Here is a 21,060-nt window from a genome sequence, read left to right as displayed (position 1 = left end):
TTTTTATCCTATTATAGTCCCTTTTATGACTTTTTTGGTAAGAAAGCCTTATGAGTGGCCACTCCCAAATGATTTACACAGCAATAATAAGCCAGAATAAAACGCTACGCACATGTTCTTCTGATTGGAGTTTCGCACAACTCACACAGAGATGTTATTGTTCTGGTGCAGACACACACAGTGATCGATACTTTAGGAATGTGCATGTGTGTGAGATGAAAGAATCAGCAAACACAAGTATGTAAGCTTACCACACACAAACATACACACACACCCACCCACACACACACACACACACACACGTATTCTGTTCTCTGCACACTGAGAGAATCACTTCATTGTACAGTATTCACAGAAGTTAAAATCGAGATAGTTAAATTGACTCATTCCCAATATGTTAACTTATCCCTCTCTCTTTCTCTGTCTCTCTCTCTTTCTCTTTCTTTAGATGCTGAGTTCCATACTGTTTGCAGCTGTGGGTGTTGTGGGGGCTGGGTACTCAGTTATTGTTTCTGCTGTGGCCATAAACCATGGACCTCAGTGTGTGGTTAGCATTAATGGCACAGACAAGCAGTGGGGTACTCCCTTCTCAAATGGGTGAGACAAACAGCACTATTAAGTTGAGAACGCTAACCTCTTATTCTAAATTGAGAGCACAACTACCAATGTAAAGATTGTATCTTTCAGCCAAAAATGTAAACCACATTTTTGTTTGCTTGGAAATGTGATTTTTACTTTTTATAATTTGGAATTGTTTTTGTTAATGGAATGTCTCAGCAAAAAAAAGTGAACACATGAGGTCTCAAACTACTTGTTTAACATATTGATTGTAGATATAAAAGAAAAAGAATGAGAGTAGCATGTCACCATCCAGTGGTGTCAGACTGCTTCCAGTCTTTCGTCCAAGGTGCTTACCATTTCACCATGTGATTCATGTGATGTCTTACAGAACACAGAACACAGAAGAAAATAAATAAACATGCTCATACAAATTAATTTGTAAATAGACCTTGAGTCTAGTCAAGAGTATTTTACAAAGAAATATTTCCAATATTAAAAAATAATCACACCACTTTTGGCTATACAAATAAAGAAACAACATTCACTTGACTGTCCAGGGGGAAGCAAGAAGTTGTTAGATTGATTTTATTAGTAATTTATGTAAACCAAACCTTAAAATGGAACATTTTAACATCCCTTAAAGACATTCTAGTCTGTTTTGATAGGTGCTACCTCTGCTGCAGTTCACTGCACGGTAGCTTGTACCACCAGACTATTAAAGTGACAGTAAACCACTGAGAACTCACCAATGAACCTGTTTTTTTACCAGTTTAAAGTGTCTACAGATAAAGACATTTTAAAAGCCCAACTGTTGTCTCTTGCTCTTCCCTCTGCTCCTCCAGTGACTACCTGTCCAACAAAACTGCCTGGTCAACAATATGCTTAGAGCCGGCTGGCGTGGTGTCCTGGCATCTCTCTCTGTTCTCTGTGCTGCTGGTCATGGGTTTAATCCAGATGGCACTGTGTGCTGTGCAGGTGGTGAACGGCCTGCTGGGATGTCTGTGTGGGGACTGCTGTGGAGGGGTCAGTATGAGCTAAGTTCAGTTAAGACTATTTGTGACAAGGATTGGATCCATTTGAAGGCATAATAGACAGTTTAGAGGTTATAGCAGAAGTTGGCTTCTTTGTCAGAATTAAAGATTTTGATCTCAATGAAACATTTACTAGGTTAACTGAAGAAAAAGAAGAAGACTAGTAAGGATTTCACAGGAAGCTAAAAAAAAACATTCATACCTAGATGCTTTCTATTAGTAGAATTAATAAACTGTATATTGCCCATAAATTGCTAGATGTGATACTTGGCTAGTGAATGAAAGCTAGCTGACAATAACTCAATAACTTGGATCCAGGGAATTATTGAACTGGTTACAGCTTGACAGAGAGAGATGAATTACATTTTTAGAATAAACCATGAAAATGTTGATCATGTTTGTCTTTCAGAGTGATGGAGCCTGAAGTTTGACCACGTCCTACAGCTGTGAGAGTCTGCATCCGGCTGTTTCCTGTTTTCTGTTTTTAGAGGATGACAGTAGTTTCTTGCTTTATGCCATAGCTGTACATTTTTGCATAAGAGCTGATTGATTACATTGTGCCGACTATGGGACAACACTGTTGAAATGACAGAGCTCTAATTTAAAGGGTTTCCTATTTAGTCTCTAGCAAACACTAATGACTCTCTACTGAATCTTGTTATTATTGTGAACACTAACCACTGTACTGTAGTTAACAATTTTCCTCCTGCTATACACAAATCAGTGAATAAAGATCCTATTTGTATATGTATAAAAAGCAGATAGGACCATGATACAGGATAGGGTCATACTATTACTTAAAATACTGTTTGTTTGTTTGTTTTTTCTTATCTATTTCGAACAAGGCAACAACCTGTTAGAAATTATCTCTCTTGAGATAAGATATTTCTGTTGCATGACTGCCCCCTGCTGGTCATTTTGTCCAGTATGCATGCAAACCCCCATGTTTGATGGGGGTTAAAAGGTCATAAAGGCAGACCTACATATAGACTGTAAAACTGTATATTTATAAACTAAATATAATTATATTAACAGTCTGGTTACAGTATGGTATCAACACCAATAAAATCTAACATGGAGGCTACTTCTCAAAGAGTATGTTAACTTGGACACTCTGTTATAATGAATGTTGCTCTTAAAATCTGAACTCCAACAGAACGCTTTTGTTTCAAAATGCTGTTCCAATGGACTTTAGTGCAATTATTGTCATCAACGATCATGACAAATCTGTTATGGAGGTGTTTTCTTGTATCAGTGTGTGCCAAAGGAAATTATTTCACACCAATTACTCACTGTAGGCATGGTTGCAACTGTCAGTAGGCTTTTTCCACTTCTCTTTTGTACAGACTAACATGTCGGCCCTTTTATGACGAGGCACTAACTTGTGTGATGTGTTATTAAAGTACATCGTTCTGTACGTTTGTGAACGACTGATCTGATTTCATGCTGTGTGTGAGTTTTCACAGCCATTTTCACCTCCATCTTCTGACATATTGTATGACAAAGTGAAATCTTTCTTACTGGAGCTCCAGTTATCCCGACCGTCTCAGCCATCTTGACAGCATGTTATTGTGTTGGGACAGGCCATCATTTTTCTTCCACACACAAGCACACCAACTGCCAGAAAACCCACCGACTTCTTTGGTCCTTATTGATTTTTCAAAGAGAAAATTGACATTAACATGATAGGAATCTTTATGACAAAATTATGAGGAATAGTCTGTTAATGCAAATAAACTATGGTGAAATTTACTGTAGACACAATTTGTTCAATATTTGGCACACAAAGCATCTGTTTACCTTAGATAAAATATGACGCATTGCTATAATATATATTAACATATATAAATATAAATGAATAACTCTGTTATATTATTGAGATAGCTCTTGTTATAATTTTATATTATAAATACATTAAAATTGTTACTGATTAAACAGCTCCTATTGAACCTGTTAAAACACTATATTCCGTAAATACAATGCTAATGCCATAAAACAAATCCACCATGTATATAGTAGGCTATACATAATAATTGCTCAAATGCTTTTATGTAACAAAATGTTAATCTCCAATGTATGTGTCAAATAAATGTAGTATACATAGGCTTAACATATTTCCCAGATCCACTGAACTGTACTACACTGATGTAGTGCAGTGTCGTTGTAGTATCCTACTCAAAAAAGTGTCCTTAGCTAGTAGGCCTAAAATAGGCTACTTGAGTAAATGCTTTACTGGATAAATATTTTATTTTTCTAGAAGATTAACTTTTCAACAACTCCTCGTTGTTAAAGACTGAATGACGCTCGTTATACAGCCCTCCTAATCGATGACTGGTCGAGTTTCTTCCGTCATGTCAAAGATTATCTTTACCACCTATGGTGGCCAGTTTGAAACAAATGACAAACACATCTGTGTTTGTAGCAAGTTTATTTTTGTGAAATTATGAATAAATATAGGCTAGCTTGTTTCTATTTAGACTCACTGTATTCAAGTGGAACCATTATGTTAGAACTTCTCTTAGCAAACACGGAAGGAAATAAACCGCGTACCAACGTGTTTCCCACATCCGTGCATCCATGCCCAGCAGCTGCGTACGGGGTGACCCCGGGAATACATGTTTAAAGTATGATGTTTTTATCCTAAAACTGAGGTAATTATTAAGCTCGTCCGTGTCTCGGGAATACAGTTGTATTAAGTGACATGAGCCTACTTTAGCTGTGTAACGTTAGCTGTTAACTCAGTAAACTCGTTGTTGTGTCGCGGTCTCGCATGGTGTTAGTCTGCAGTGACGTTATCAAGATCCGAGTTTGGCATCATTTATGTTGTGGATCTGTCTGAGCTGTGTTGGAGTTAGCGGCCGCAGACACGTTTACATGTTGGTATTAAGTTATCTTAGAGAGGAACCAAACCGGTCAACGTGAACCCATATATGTATAATAGTAGCTCATATAGTTTCCTCTGTTGCGCCCATAGACCGTTAATATGCACAGTCCATGGTTGCGCCATCTCTTTAGCTGCTTTGGGTTCTGTTTAATTCCCCATGAGTCTTTATGTGTGTTAATGTAAGGCAGTTTTATTTTATAGCAGATTTCAGCAGCAGTGCAATTCAAAGTGCTTTACATAAAAACATTGATAATGTTGTAGTTTCTGTACCTGTTTTCAATTACCCACCCTAGCTCTATGTATATTTTTATCATCTGTATTTAGATTTTTCCATTACGAGTATCACTATCAACTTTTATTCATATTATGGTTACTTATTATGCTATATTATTTAATGACATATTATTCACTTGCTTATTTACATTGCAATATTTTTCGCACTATGGTCACCTGACTTTACTTTACAGTACCTTTTTATATAATGTCACTTTACATTTATTCAGTACTTTTTGAAAACAGCTGCTGTAACGAGTGAGTTTCCACATTGTGGGATGAATAAAGTATTATCTAATCTAATTAAAACAAAGTTAGAAATTAACACAAAATTAAAAACATATGAATACTGAATTAAAAGCAGATGAAAAAAATGCAATGTCAAAAAGCTAGGTCTTCAGCCTTGCTTTAAAAGAGCAGAGAGAAGGTGCTGACCTACAGTTTTGCGTACGTTTGTTCCAGATATGTGGAGCATAAAACCTGAACGCTGCTTCCCCCTTTTTGGTTCAGATTCTGGTGACAGAAAGCAGACCTGTCCCAGATGATCTGAGGGGTCTGGGTGGTTCATAGTTTACAAGCAGATCCGAGATGTATTTTGGCCCTAAACCATTTAGTGATTTATAAATCAGCAAACGTATTGCTTGGGAGGTTGGGAGAACAATCTTGGAATGTACTCTTTTTTTTTTGTACTATCTGACACTTACTGACCAAATGATTGATCAGAAAGAAGAATCTAGATTTATCAGAAATAATTCAAATAAACATTATTTGTGGCCCTACTTAGTTTGACATTTTATCCTTTTAATAATTCAATAATTTTTTATTTCTTTTTTTTTATTTTGATTGAATCAGCTTTTATTGTCTTTTCTCTGTCTAACCTAATCTCTGTTTACGTTTTTCATCAGATGCTCTCTTACATGTTTAGAACCACCGTTGCAGTCCAGAAGGTAACAGACAAGTGATGTTCTTGCTCCAAAAGCCCTTTGGCTCATATTTTAATATTTTGTTTTTTAAATACATAAGTAAATGTCTTGTCTTTAGGTATGGCATTGGGCAGGTCCTCCACAAAGATGCTGGACCTGCTGTGCCTCAACAGCAAGGCTGCCGTTTTCAGAGATGGATGTCAGACGAGACAAACCTACTGCTGTCCTCGGTTTCAAAAGGACCCTCAGTCATGCAGCTCCATTTTTAGTGTGGAGCCGGCATTTCCACTCTTCTGCTGTGAAGCAGAAGAAGCGACCAAAGCTTGAACCTCCCCGAGAGCTGGATCTGCTGCGCTATGACATGAAGGACTTGTGGAAAGGTCCCAAACCTGCCCTGTACCTGGGGTTTGCAGGGCTGATCCCCTTTGTCGCCCCTCCCCTGCTCATGGCTGTGACCGAGAGCTACTCTCCAGAGTTGGCCTATGCTCAGTTAGCTTACGGCGCCTCCATTGTTTCCTTCCTGGGTGGAGCTCGCTGGGGATTTGCTCTTCCTGAGAGCAGCCCAGCAAAACCGGATTGGATAAACTTGGCCAACAGTGTGGTTCCCTCCCTGTTAGCCTGGGTGTCCATGCTGATGAGCGACAGCATTGTTCCTGCAGCCACCATGGTTATCATGGGACTAGGAATATCGCTGCACTATGATCTGTCTCTGCTGCCCACTTACCCCAGCTGGTTTAAAGCGCTGCGCTCCATCTTGACCACTGTGGCATTTTTTTCTCTTATTGGTACACTCATAATAAATGGAATATACCTATAAAAGAAGCTATTCTCAGATTAAATAGTATAATAAAATATAAAGCTCCGATGTTTTTATTTTGGAGGGCTTATATATTAAAAAAAAATTTTCTGCCCCTCTTCTGTCTTCTATCACAGGTCTGTCTGTCTTTTTTTCTTGAGCAAAACTGGCCTATGTCTAATGTATAGAAATTGTTTATGTATGTGTACCATGTTTCAAATTATTCTGGAAAAAAAAAGAAGCTGGTTTAAAACGGAGCTTATTAAAAGAACTGAACAAAATAGACTGAAATGGGGACGTTGTTGCTCAATGAATGTCAAATAAATGCAATTTTACCATTCAGCATATTGTTCTTTTGTCTTGATCTAATTTTCTGTTTTTATTTTGTGATATGAAAGAGTAAAAATAAACACATTTTAGGGATTATTCATAAATCAAAATCATGTTTTGAGTTATTAAGCAGGAACTGGAGAAGTTGGGAAGCAGTCTCCTTGAGTCCCTTCTTTAGTGCACTGCTTGAAATGAGCAGAACCCCTGTTTCCGTTTCCTGGCCAAGATCAGACAGCTAAAGTCAGACGTATTGACATCACTGGGCAAATGAGTATTACTTAAGATCTCAAGTGGAGTAATCTGTTCTTAAAGCTTCAGGGATCAACTGGCGCAACTCACAAAGCTTGAGTGAAAGCTTGCACCCAGAATGCATCTGGGTTCACAGAACAAGTTTTCAGATCTCAACTGGTTCATTACTTGCCTCGTTATGTTGTGCCACACCTTTCCAACTAACGTTTTCGTTAACCCTTTTGTTGTCTTCCCGTCCAAATTGAAAATCAACAATACTGATGCCTTTTATCAATGTTTTTAAATTTTTCATACGTTTTTGTCCCTTTTTTCAACACTTGGCGCTTTTTTGTTCAAAAGGTTTGTCACTTTTTTGACATTTTCAATACTACGTAACACTAACTTATTAACTTTAGTTGTACGGTTATTTTTGGAATTTATAGTCAAACCTCATTTAAAAGAAGTTATACCTAATGTTTGAGTTAGAAAAGAAGAAAATAGGAATTATTTAGACTTAAATTAAAGGAATGTATGTTGATGGATAATCACTGAGTGAAATATGTCAACGTTTACTCAAAACTATTTCAAAACCACTGTCATTTGTTTTTTAAATGCTAAAAAATTAAACAAGATGAGATTTGTAGTTGCCAAAGTGCGTTCAATCCCGTTATATTACGTAATTCCAATTGGGAAGTTTAAAAAGAACATTGATATAGGAAAACGGGTCAATTAGACCCCAGGACAACATGAGGGTTAAAATACATTTCAATCGCAGTAAGCTGAAAATAAATGCACTAAAAACAACTCACTTTTGTATTCCAATGTTTTTTATTAATGTAAACACCAGCATCTAATGAACCGTATGTTGAAAAGAAAGGCAAAAAAGACGAGGGGTGCAGAAGTCAACAGATATCTGAGAAAAACACATAAGGCACATTACTCCCCTGTTCACCAAACTTGCACATATCCGTTCCCGAAGGTCCATACCTGTCTCAAGCACACCAGAATGTGAAACACCAAGGTCTATACAGTATTGCACTTCAAAAGTTTCCTCAGATTTCTAAGTGCAACAGTTCCGCACTCACACAATACTTTTGGGAAACTGAATATAAAGCTGGACGAAAGTCTTTAAATGAATGTAAATTTTCTTGCAACAGTTTATCTATAAAGATAGCAAAAAAAAGTGTTATCCCCTCATTTTACAGTCTATTTTTATCCCACTTCAGCAAGTGTTCCACTTTTTGGAACTTGCTGGTGTTTTCTGGTAAAATGTTAGAAGAAAATGCAACATAACCGGACCCATACTTAAAATGACTGGCACAAAAATATTGCCATTTCTACCCACATCAACACAAGAAAATGTACCTCTCCAAGTGTTTTTGGTATTCATTCTTTCTTAATATGCACCTCTTTGGTTGATTCACCTGAAAGTGAAACCGACAGTGCACTTAAATCTGTAGACAAACAACATACATTTGAAAACATTGTAGAAGTCGAATTAGTCATTAGTCAAATCTTTCAGAATCATAATAATTGCTGATGCTAACAGTTCAGCCAAAGTTTTGCAGTCACTTCTACAATGGCTCCACATGCAGCAGCTTGAGACTTGGGAGACCTACAGGTAAACAAATTATTTACATAAACGTTTCCCCAATATGTTAAAAGGGATATGTGTTGAAATTAAAAAAAAGTTGTCGCACATCCTTTACACTCTCGCGAACACACATGGTCACAAATGACTCTGCTGCCTACTTTTGAATACCCAATTCAGACCTCATGTGCTCATACACCACGTAGCTGATGCTGACAGCCGGTATGACCTTCATGAAATTTGGCAGGATGCCACGGTAAAGTCCGAAGAAGCCTTCGTTTTTCAGAATCTTCTTCACCATAAGGTTCATGGGCAGCTGCTCTGATCCCTCGAGAGATGCTGAGAAAAAGGAAAAAAGGATCTAAAACTGCTGGATTCTTGATAAAAGCAGACATACTAGTGTCAGATAATGATGTCAGTGCTTTCATTTTTCATTGAGTAAACAACCAGGTAATGCCAAAAGTTTTGCCGAATGTAAGTCCAATAATCGCTCTCTGTAATAGCCCTGATTGTAGTCTCCTCTAACTCCTGAAGGGTATATCTGGTTCTTTACCTACAAAATGCTTTTCACCAACTTATAACTTGTTTTGTGCACGGCAGAGAGTGTACAGTGTTTTAGTTTTTTGGAGCTTTGCTTGCAGGGGTGGAAAACACAACACTAAATGGGGTGAGCCAAAAAAGTAAGGTTGCCAGAAAACCAACAAAATGAGCTGAATGACGCTATAAAGCTCAGCAGAGCTAACGGGAAATATTGAGTTAGGCAAGTAATAGTTCTCTGTACATTCACCACAACAAGGAACATCTTTCCCATACAAATAGTCATGCAATCCATTGTTAATTCAAAAATATTGTTATAGCTGCTTTAACGTAATAATTACTCAATTGTTGATTTGGTTACAGTAGTGTCGTGCCTATTAGGGCATATTTCTCTACCCCTTAATACAACATTCACAGTTTAACTGATTAACTACTTTCTTTTTCTTTTCTTTTTTTTTTTGAACAATTTTGAAATTATTTTCTACACCATGTTAATCCCTCTAGATAAGATCATGGGAGCACTGGGTAAATGCATACAGGGCTTAATTAAAAGTTTACAGAATCTTGAATGAGGTTTGGTTCTCTGTACCTTGTGCCTGCATCCTGGTGCGGATCAGAGCCAGGGGGTAGCTGGCCAGCTGGCCACACGTGCTGGACAGGGTACCACAGCCCAGCAGCACCAGAACCCCGGGATTGGCTGAGTCTTTGGCGTAGCGGGACAACCAGAGGTTCTTCAAGCTCTGGTGAGGATAAGGATGTGTTAGTGTGTGAGAAAGGACTATTAGTTCTATCCTATTTAAGTGGCGTCTATTGAACATACCAAGTGAAAAACCTTCACTGTTTTAATGTTGCATGTGGAAATAGAGCTTTGTTTCTACATTTTCCACATACCTCGTACACTGCCAGATCGATGCCAGCGTAAGGGATGATGCCTATTAGATTGGGAACGTAGCCCTTGTAAAACGCCTTCAACCCCTCCTTCTTCAGGATTTTTTTGGCACAGTCAAACATTCCTGAGTACTGTCCGGTCTTCCTCAGGGTCAGACGGGTTTTCATCACCTGCACGGACATAGGTTTTACTGGAGGCCCTTTTTTACCTGCCAGCACTTCTGCTTTGGGGCAGTCAGCAGCTGAGGCTTAACAATAAGAAGGTAGCCTTCAGTCTGATTAAAGCTAAACAATATGTAAATGATTTATTTGTCATTATTGATACATTATGCTATTATTTAACCTCAACAAGCAAGGAAGGGACTCTGCATTATCTTCTGTAATGTCACTCACATCTGTTTACTTTGCCCTTTGTTTTCAGGTTAGATTGAAAGAGGCTTATTTAGGATGAGAATTCTTTTCAGAGGACAATTATTGTAGACCTAACAGAGACAACTACCTTCAGAGTTTATTCAGAATACATTTTCTCTAACCTGATGTCCTAATTATTAGCCATTACTACCGGTACACCTGTAAATGCTTCCAACTCTGCTCACCTCCATGGGGTAGATGATAGTTTGTGCTGTGGCTCCAGCCAGTGATCCAGCCAGGAACCTCTCATGGGTCTTGACCTTCCCTGGTTCACTGGACAGCAACTTCTTAAACTAATGAAACACAATAATAATAAGAATATTAATAGGAAGAAGAAAAATCCATTTTATTTTTTCTTTCATATCACTCAAGGACACCTTACAGTTAGACCATGCAAGAAATACAGTTAAAAAGGCAAATATAATTACAAACATATTTACATGACTGAGATAGAAAACTAAAAGAAAGCAATCTATTCATGAATTCAATGGAGAGTGGAGTTATGTGGGGTAGGCCTTTCGGAATAGGTGGGTTTTGAGGGAGGTTTTAAAGGTGGGTAGAGATGGATAGAGGAAGGGAGTTCCATTGTGGACAGGTGTGCAGAAGGAGTGGAAAGCAGTAAGGAAGAGGAGGATCCAAAAGAGGGGGATGGAGTGTAAGGCTGACAGAGGAGGTATGGAGGAGAGAGATTATGGAGGGCTTTATAAGGCAGTAGCGCATTAAAAGTCAATGAACTATTGAAGACCGGTAGTATCAGTAGTAATCGACTTCAGCTGAAAATCGCATCCTCTTACTCTACATCAATATTATGATCTTTGATAATAAAACATTTCATCAACAGTAATATGTTGCAGAACAATAATCTTTTCACCACATAACCTGAGGTGTATAGTGTAATCAGTTTGGATTTACCTGCTCATAGGCCATAAATTTAATGGCAGTCTCAGGAGCAATCTTCAGTACGTTGATGCCGTTTCCTCTCCACAGAGACATCAAGCCTCCTTCTTTTAACATTTGCTTAAAACCACCAACCAGGCTGATTTTGTTGCTCTTGGATGAATGCACCTGTACATAGAAAATGTTGCATAATGAGCCATTATTTAAAAAAGTGAACTCATGAACAGTATGTAATATTAAAGGCAGCATTTAAAATGCATAAAATACAATAACCATCAGGTTAAGCACCTAAATGATGGAATTATTTTTTACTTTTGTCATTATTGTAATTGTTATTCTTTAGTATGAGATTATCCTATTCAGATGGCACACATCAAATTACTGTGTACGTACTAGAACTACCACTGTTCAGTGACTCTGAACCCTGCTTTGATTGAACCATGTTTTTTTTAATGGAGTACTTTTTATCCCAAAAATATAGAAGACCATCTGACAGAGTGGACATAATAGACAACTAATAATGAAAAAAACAACATTTTGACACACCTGCATGAACACCTTCATCCTGTCCAGCGGTGCGGTTCCTGTACGCGACACGGCGCCGGCCATGGCCCCCGCTGATAGCTGTTTCCACCACAAACCAGTGGTCTTCTCCTCTTCTGTGAACTCATCTGGGATGGAGAGGCTGTCCCCAATATCCAGCACCTACACACAACACAACCAAATTAAATCAGTCAGTTTGAGACACCTTTTAAATACTGTGTGAACTGTGTTTAGTTTCTAAACATCAACAAGGAGGTACACTAAATTCTTTTAAAAGTTCTTCAAAACCCGCTCAGGGCCCCATATAGTTACTGTGTAACCAAAACATGAGTTGGCTGCGAAAACAGGCCTGTGTGAATTTCAATTAAGCTTTGTGTGATTTCAAACTTACGATCTTGAGATCCATGAATCCCTCAGCTTCAAAACCACACAATTAGCAGCTTTGCCGTAACACCTGGCATGACGGAACAAACCGCATGCCTTTATCTCACAGCTCCATGCTGTGAGATCAATTACATCATTGCACGGCACATTACAAATCTGGTTGTTTAAAATCAATTTTTATAAACATAAAAGGAAATCTCAAATACAACACTCTGCAACTGCAATGTAATTTAAAAAGATAGTTAAGTAAAAAAAATGATTAGGGATTTATTAATAGTAACATATTGTCTTGTTTAAAGACTAGTCCAACCTGCTAGTACTTCAGTTTTTTCTGTCAACCCACAAATCTCTTTTCTGCTCTTTTTAACTAGATGATTGGAAAATCTGTTTTCATGTAGACACAGGGAACAACAATATGAACATCTCCATGATGTGCTAAAATAGTGAGTAATATTCCAGCAATGAACACTCTCTATTGTGACTTTATAATATATATCTAATATAATATATATAACATAATGTTCTGTTTAATTGATACTGTATTAGAAATGTGGTGATTTAATGGAAGGACATACCTTACAATATAGTTAAATTCCATCCACTTCCAACTACATCCTTAAAACTGGAGTTGATTGAACACCTCTGTTTCACAGTCGCAACAAAAACGGAACATAATAAGCTATTGTTGGAATGCATCAGAATAGCTCAGGCCTTTCAACATTTGAGAGTTTTAAAAATGCTAACACAATACGTAAGATAAGGTAAAGATGAAATAAGCACAAGGAACAATTACATTTGGTCAATAAAGAATTTTGACAAAGATTCGTACTGAGCAGGACATTTTACAGTTGAGAAAACAAACGCTCTCTAGTGGACAAATTACATAGCGGCAACAAGCTTTCATTCATGACCAGTCGACAACCTGGACAGTGAGACTAAAAACACAAACCCACCATGTCCACCTCCACCACATAGATCCCCCCATCATCTTCAAAGTCATTGAAAAACCACTTTCCCTGTTGCTGCTGCTGAGGGTGCAGAAGAGCCATGGCCATCCAGTACATCCAGCTCCCTCCTAAACTCTATTTCTCGGACTGATCAAGATAATTTACATACAGTTCCCTGCGTCAGATTGTTGGGGGTCTGCGGCTCCAATTCAAGGCCAGGTGCAGAAACGCTGAATACCGCGTGGGCCAGTAACCATCGACGTGAATACGGGAGTGGGAACCTACCACTGCCATAGAAGTTACCAACCACCGCTTTAGTCTCACTGATGCCTCAGCTCCGAGACTTCACTCCAATCCTTTCCGGTTCTAGACTCCTGTCCTCTCTCAGTGACGTGTCCCAATCCCACTGACAAGATAATCCTTGTGAAATTAGTTTATCTCTGCCTCAATTTAGCAGCCACAGGTTTATTTAACTTCCAGGGTTGTGCCAGTGAACAGATAAGCCATTGACAGGACCTGGCTGTGTCTCTGTCATGCAACCATAGTACAAGTCCCACTATATGTATAAAGCCAACAATCTACAGTTAAAATTTCTGTTAAAACATTGCAATCTGAATATTCTTTGTTTATCCAACAAGTTGCAAAAGGTTTAGAGGTGAAATAATGTGTGTAATATTGATGTACATCAAAAATGAATACTTCATTTTTAACTTGTGTTGACCAGAAGGTTCTCATTCAGTATGGTATTAAGCAATTTTGTTAAATATTGTTTTCCAAGAAAAGGACATCATACAAAAGTTAGGTTCAAGCTTTTATCTCCACCTTTCTCCCTCCTTTTCTCACCTCTCCGCTGAGAATGAGCCTTAATCTATTGATATTGAATTAATCTGTTGCCAAATCCTCTCTTTCACAACTTTCCCTTTGAGTTCAATGGTTCATTAAGTTGCGCTTACAACAGTCAAAGGACATAACGATGGTTAACTGTTTTGCCTACACTGCTACTGCTATTTTTCTATGTGAGCACATTCTCAACCTGCTCAGAGTAGCCTTGGTGCCAGAGCTGAATGAACTGTATAAAAAATGTTTTTCCTCATCACGCTGGTTATGAGGGAATCTCCTTCACAGGAGAACAAAACAAATACATATTAACCAGCGCCATCCATTTAAAGCGGGAAAAAAACCATGAACAATACCTTTAAAATACTTTGAAGCTTTGAAGTTTGGTCCACAACATATGGACAAAGACAGTAGTGACTGAGTCCTGCCCTCTCCTTACCGTAGAGTGCTTCCAGTAGCGGATAATCTCCTGCAGGTTGGTCACTGGGTTAAACAGGAAATGCTCCCTCCATTCATTCCAGTCCAAAGTCATGGTGCCGTCCTCATCGATACTGCACAACAAGGTAAAGAAGAAGACATTTTTTTCACATTTTGTTTGTGTTGTTTTTATCTAAAATTTGAACCTTATGTCAGATTAAAAAAAATAAGTATTTTAGTTTCAAAGGGAGACAACTGTGGACTTTTTTGGAAGCAAACAAGCAAATACCACCAACTAGGCCAGCCAATCAATCTAATTTATTCAATTTCAAGAAAAATAAATAGAATGAAATATTAGGAACTAATTTGTCTCCCTAACACCTCATTATAAGCTAGTGCATTAGGAACAATGTTGATAGTCTTTTTCAAATCCCATTCACTTTGTAGACTGATTGGGCTCCTCCTTCTGTTTAGTTAGAGAGAGAAAGAGAGAGAGAGAGAGAGATATAGAGACCGAGAGTGAGAGAGACAGACAGAGAGAGAGAGAGACAGAGACAGAGACAGAGACCGAGAGAGAGAGAGATAGAGAGAGAGAGACAGACAGAGAGAGAGAGAGACAGAGACCGAGAGAGAGAGAGATAGAGAGAGAGAGACAGACAGAGAGAAAGACAGAGAGAGATTTGCTTGATGGCAACAGATAGTGGTAAGGGAGCATGCAAACAAGAAATAGATAACATTATGAAGACTGAGGTCATCAAAACCACCATTAACTATGACAGTATTTCTTTTTACATTAAGTCAAATTCAAGATTAAATTAGGAAACAAAAATTGCACAACAGATATATGTCTGAGCTTATCTTGGTATACCTAGAAACACATTATCACATGTGTGACCTCCACCTCTTCTTTGGTCTCTTTTATAGTCCCTCCATGTCCCTATCTGCTCTAAATGTTCATCTTTCCTTCAGTTCCTTCATCTAACTTAGTTTGGCAGGATGACACACACAAATACACACTCTGTGGATTTCAAACAAATCTTTCGGTCTGATTCACAGTCATGCGCATTCTGCTTTACTTCTCTTTCTAGGTCTCACTGTCAAGCCTGCTCGTGCACATCTGCTGCTTTTTAGTAAACTTTGTTTATGCAAAGTCAGAACATATACACCAACCTGGCCTGACTTGTAGAGCAAAGAACAATATTAAGTACTAAACCGGACCCAATTCCATAGAATTCAACCTTTAAAACTTCTTTCTTCATAGCGTTAGTTACAATTATTCTCTACTGCTGAACACTTCTACACAATTTGCTTACTTAAAAAGTGTTCCCACGTAATATTAATGTCTGTTTTTTTGTTTTTGTGCTTCCATGTATGACTGACTGAAAGACTTATAACCAACAGGACATACACACATGTAGGTCCCAGAGCTTTGACTTATTATTTATTTAAAAATGTGGAAGAATAATGATAACAAAATCATTAAATACATAATAGTATTCATTTTAGCATCAGGTAGCTCAATCACCATTTATCATCTCAAAGCACAAGCAGAGAACCAAAGCCATGTGGTATACTGACACTAACTATAGCCTGGAGCTGCTCCTACATTACATCTCTCCTATATCTTTTAATATCTAATGACCTTTATAGGCCTTTTGTATGTTGATGAAGTCTCAGGAGTCCCTGATGCTGGGGTTGCTGAGGGTTCCATGCAATCTGAGAAGTATTCTACAACAATTTAAATAGGCTACTGTACCTTCATATCTATATTGAGAAATGTGCACTAAAAAGTCTAACCACTATCTCTCCACATGTGAGCTTCTTTGCCATAGTTATTTACACAAAGTGTGTATTTTTTCAATTATATTAAGTTCCTCTAAAGGTGGGATAGAATGCAAAACTGAGTTTAGAGAAAGACAGCATTTATTGTATTTGTCTACATATTATTATTATTATTATTATTGTTATTATTACTATAATTATTATTTGGTAATTAAAAGATGTTAAGACTTTACGATTTCTTTATGTGTATAAGTTAAAAGATATTAGTCGTTATTTCACATAGCTACAGTGCTTATAAACCAATCCTTTAACTCATAGAGGGAGCATGTGGGCCGTTTATCAGCACAGACTTGTTATTTAACTACGATAACATAGAGGGGAATATTATAAGCGTATAAATATATTATGTGTATTAAAACTGTGATTGCATCAGAAACATAGTTTTTAACCCTCCTGTTGTCCTCGTGTCAAATTTGACCCGTTTTCTTAAAGTTTCTATATCAGAAATATGGGTTTCTTTTAACCTAATTATCCAAAAACATAATGGTTCCCCACAAGTAAAAAAAAAAAATCAGTTTACTACTTTTATTACATTTGGAAAAAATGATAAAAGAATGTTAAAGAAAGTGAAAACAATGTCTGAAAAAGCTTCTAAAACATCAAAAAGCATATAAAACATTGGAAAAAGTGACAAAAAATCTTGAAAAAAGTGACAAAAACGTCGGGAAAAGACAACCAGATAGTTTACATTTTAAATTTAGACCCAGAAAAGCAAAAGTTGCATGGCTGATAGAAAGACAACACAAGGGTTAAAAGGCAATGTGACCAAATCAGCAGTGCTTCAGAAACAAAATGACATGGACCTATTTGTCCCAGAAAATTCCAAATTAGATTTTTAGTTTATTTTAAGATAACACTCTCCTATTATTGATCTACATGTTTGGATACGTTCTCTAACGCAGTCCGACATCTTGCAGCAGCTCTTTATCATGTGCTGTCAGCTTTCAGCCAAGTGACAGATTGAACTGGTTATCAGTCCCTCACACTGGACACCTTGGACATCTTGGACATCTTTCTTCCACTTTAAGGTTAAAGAGGGTTTTTGCTTGGATCCACAAGTAACAGAATATTTTGTATATTTATCGGGGATAAGATGTTTGACTCTCAACTAACTCTTTAGAGTAGAACGAGTACGGCGACGTGGCCTTGCTCAATTAAAGCTCAAGTAAGCAGAAATACCTATGAAGGATCTTCTGCGCCTCCTCTTTGCTGATGTCCATTCCCAGATCTGCAAGTGACTGCTGTATCTCCGTCGAGTCTATTTGACCTGTTGAAAATAAAAACACAGTAGAATTTAGTTTGACTTATTATGAGAATTTTCATCATTCATGAACTTTAAAGTTTGCTATGTAAGATAATTACACCATACCATCATCGTTTTTATCCAAGCTCTTAAAGGTAAGTAGCAACTTCTTCTCATGTTCCTTTAAATAATTGGAGAACTCGATGAAGTCGAGCCCGTCATCCTTGTCTTCGTCTCCGGAGGACATTATTTTCTGAATAAGGTACAGAAAATTAGAACTTTAGTTTAGTTTCAAAGTATCAGAGTCTGACGGCTGTCTGAACCCCTCACTGGGTGGGAGATGTTATTTGGTTGTCTGTCTCCTAACACCTTTTTTCTTTTCTTTTCTTTTTTTTTTACACAGCAGCTGGTGTATTCTGCCAGCTGGTGGCAGAATAACAAAGCAAAATACTCCTTTGAGTCTATATTTCCTGCTTTGCTTTTATTCATTTAAATCTGAATTGGATACATTTTTATTAATATGCAAAGTACTTCGTAAATAAACACATTCCTTATTGTAGAGGGATTGTATGTAATCAAGAGGGGATTTCATTCAGTCTTGTTGTAGGTGCACAATGTGGCATTTAACAGTGTGTCGATTTGGGATCGGAGGATAAACCGAAACCTGGACCTTAGTGTTACTATTGAACATTCCCAGATAGTCAATAAGCCATCTCAGCCATGTGGATGAGTGCAATCTACATCTTAAGAGATGATCTGTGGACACTATTCTGACTGACTGTGGCAGTTTAAAAAGCAGCCTGTGCTCATATTTATTGCCTCTTTATCGTATTAGTGTCACAGATAGTTAAAGCTCCTCTTTTACAACACCTGGCCACACACAGCCGTGCCCTTTTTTCCTGACTCTATAGTCCACTTTAGCAGTTATCAGACTGATGAGTGTGAGGAATGTAATATTATTTGATCAGCGAAGGTGGGACCTTCCTGTTCAAGGAACAGCCCACAATAAAAGCTCCACTGCACCTACAGTTTAAACTGAGACATTTTCAAACCCCTTTTCTCCGCCCACTCCGCCCCTTGCAAGCCTCAGACTGCTGTTTGGTATGCTGTTTTGTGTTTGCGTTAATGATTTGTTACTATTTTAGGTTATAAACGTGTTTGAAAATGATGTTGAATTACACTCATGACTAGAGTTTGGGTTTAGGATTAGTTTATCCCAGATGGTTGAAATCCTCCAGATTTACTAATCTTTCTTCTTCCCTGCTCAGGAAAAGTCCTGCATTTAAAATGTTACTGTATCAGTAAAAAAAAGCAACATCTATGGCAACTGGACAATGAGATGTAATCAAAAGTTTCAGAAGAGCTTCCAAATGGAGCTGGTGGTGAGTTTTCTCATCTCTTCAATACGTTTGGAAATGCGTGTTGTCTATGAAGAGGTGACATCAGAATAGTAATACTGGACAGGGGCTGTATTTACACTAGCTTAGGTTTGGTTAAATGTAGTGCAAACTACAAAGCACAGTCAAGTAAAGCAGTACTGAGCGATGAGTTGATGAAATTATTCATATTTTCTCTGTTTTATATCAAATTAAAAGGAATATCTAAGGATTTGGACTGATGGATGGACAAAACAAGACAGCTGGGAAACTGTGACGATTAATACTATCGTGATGAGTATTATTATCGTGATGAGTATTATGATCGTGATTATATTTCACTAAAATAAGTTTTAAAAACATAATCAACAGATTATGAACTGATGCTGAAAATATAAGTTATTAAAGTAAAGCTTACAATAAAGTACCATGCATCTAAAAACTGTATTCTGTAGAGTTACTTTCCCTGAGGCCTCCACTTTCTTGTTAGTGTTGCTAATGCATGAGTAATTGCCGTCTGTTACTTCAGGAATGCAGTACTACATAAGCATCCTGTTTGTCCCTCCCTGTGAGGTTTAAGTGTCCTAGTGTGTGTGTGTCCACGGCTGTACCTGAGCTGCTTCTTTGCCAGTGTTGATGCCCATAGCGGCCAGGCCTGCCCTCAGCTCGGACACATCCACTTTTCCATCCTTGTTGGTGTCCAGCTTGGCGAACAGATCATCGTACGTTTTCGACGTATTGTCATCGCACTGGCAGTCCGTAAAAAACAGCTTCCTTACTACTTGATACATTGTTGAACTGAGATTGAAAACAAGCTCTATGCAGACATCAACTCTTGCAATTAAACTGCACTGGAAACACACATGCACACACACACACACACACAAACACACTCCGATTCCTGTGGCTGCTGGCACTTCTGGTTTGAAGCAACAGGATCAGTTTCCGCAGTTCAGTTCGAGTAGGAAAAGAATCCTTTTGAATCGGTGTAGTATCCTAAATAATCCGGTACGGAGAACTACGTAATGCAGATTTAGTCTATAAAAGGAGGTTAATGGATGAGGTAGGTTGACAGCGCTGATCAGAAGGGTGGGGATAGCTACTCGGTTTAGTTTCCTTAGAAGACCTCCTCTTTTCTGCCCACAGACAGAGACACACCCTCAGCAGTAACACAACTGAAACATTTCATGGCGTGTTGCAAAAGTGCCTGATTACTACAGGTGATATACAGCCTACACAGCTGCTTTCCTCCATATAGTCCCATTTATTTCCCCAAGCTTTTAGTCTCTGCTTTTTGAAACTTAGTTTGTCTTTTGTTGTGGTTTTGGTGTGTAACCCCTCCCACGCACGCGCACGCACTCACACACAGGCGCATATTCATACGGTTCCAGTCCCCATATAGTGTGCCCCACTCGATATATACAGTCTGATTCAGTTCAGTGAGTCATACCGACAGGAATCTGGCAGCTGGCCAAGGCAAAACCTATCTCCAGAACCCTTTAATTGAGGCGCCATTGGTTTGAAGACGAAGTCTTGAAGTCAAGGGGAAACTTTAGGAAAACTACATAAAATTATAGCTATTGTGGCCCCCTCCTCGATACACACACACACACACATATACACACACACACACACACACACACAGACACACACACACACACACACACACACACACACACAAACACAGTATTAACAAATGTTCAAATATTTAAGCTAGAATAAAACAAAAACAAAACAATACTCAAAGAAATAGAACAATGTAGTAAAGAGGCTATGTGTCCAATACCAGTAACATATTAGTTAGTGGTCAGTGAGAATCATGGCTAACATTTAAAAAATATATAGGCCTATATATATTATTAAAAGATGAAAAGAAACTGTTCTGAAGAGTCAAATTTAATATGAATTTCAAAGCAATGTTTGTAATGTACCACAAGGTGGCGACAAATGTTACATAACAGCAGCTGGTATCACTTTGTTGCTTCAATCGGTCCAAACGGTGCTGCTGTTGCTAGGACTGACCGCCAGGGAGCGACGGAGTGATAAGGCGGGCTTTAAGTAACGCCGTTCAAGCCATACAGTTAAAGAAAGGGTCAAGCTAATATATGTTATTACTGTATC

The 21,060-nt window shown here is 38.0% G+C and overlaps 3 protein-coding genes across 3 annotated transcripts in view; 2 read left to right on the top strand and 1 right to left on the bottom strand.

Moving 5' to 3' along the window:
- Nucleotides 1-3,009, top strand: part of tm4sf4 (transmembrane 4 L six family member 4) — a 5,942-nt gene extending 2,933 nt beyond the window's left edge. The window contains exons 3-5 of the mRNA XM_034880861.1: nucleotides 449-597; nucleotides 1,404-1,584; nucleotides 2,002-3,009. Coding sequence (XP_034736752.1) covers nucleotides 449-597; nucleotides 1,404-1,584; nucleotides 2,002-2,016 — 345 coding nt within the window. The 3' untranslated portion in view covers nucleotides 2,017-3,009. The remainder of the gene's footprint in view (nucleotides 1-448; nucleotides 598-1,403; nucleotides 1,585-2,001) is intronic.
- A 999-nt stretch (nucleotides 3,010-4,008) lies between these two features.
- LOC117951004 (transmembrane protein 69-like) lies at nucleotides 4,009-6,696 on the top strand. The gene is made up of 3 exons (XM_034882471.1): nucleotides 4,009-4,243; nucleotides 5,655-5,696; nucleotides 5,791-6,696. The coding sequence occupies exons 2-3, from the start codon at nucleotides 5,655-5,657 to the stop codon at nucleotides 6,487-6,489; spliced, it is 741 nt and encodes a 246-aa protein (XP_034738362.1). The 5' UTR covers nucleotides 4,009-4,243; the 3' UTR covers nucleotides 6,490-6,696.
- A 1,135-nt stretch (nucleotides 6,697-7,831) lies between these two features.
- slc25a24 (solute carrier family 25 member 24) lies at nucleotides 7,832-20,082 on the bottom strand. The gene is made up of 10 exons (XM_034882138.1): nucleotides 19,551-20,082; nucleotides 17,690-17,816; nucleotides 17,500-17,587; nucleotides 14,501-14,612; nucleotides 11,897-12,055; nucleotides 11,366-11,518; nucleotides 10,639-10,746; nucleotides 10,046-10,213; nucleotides 9,744-9,894; nucleotides 7,832-8,956 (listed from the first exon to the last, which is right to left on the bottom strand). The coding sequence occupies exons 1-10, from the start codon at nucleotides 19,728-19,730 to the stop codon at nucleotides 8,775-8,777; spliced, it is 1,428 nt and encodes a 475-aa protein (XP_034738029.1). The 5' UTR covers nucleotides 19,731-20,082; the 3' UTR covers nucleotides 7,832-8,774.
- Between the last annotated feature and the right edge of the window lie 978 nt (nucleotides 20,083-21,060).

Source organism: Etheostoma cragini, chromosome 9, assembly GCF_013103735.1.
Source record: "Etheostoma cragini isolate CJK2018 chromosome 9, CSU_Ecrag_1.0, whole genome shotgun sequence".
NCBI classification, from domain to species: domain Eukaryota; kingdom Metazoa; phylum Chordata; class Actinopteri; order Perciformes; family Percidae; genus Etheostoma; species Etheostoma cragini.
The sequence above is the reverse complement of the archived record's forward strand: the minus strand, read 5'-3'. Positions and strand labels throughout refer to the sequence as shown.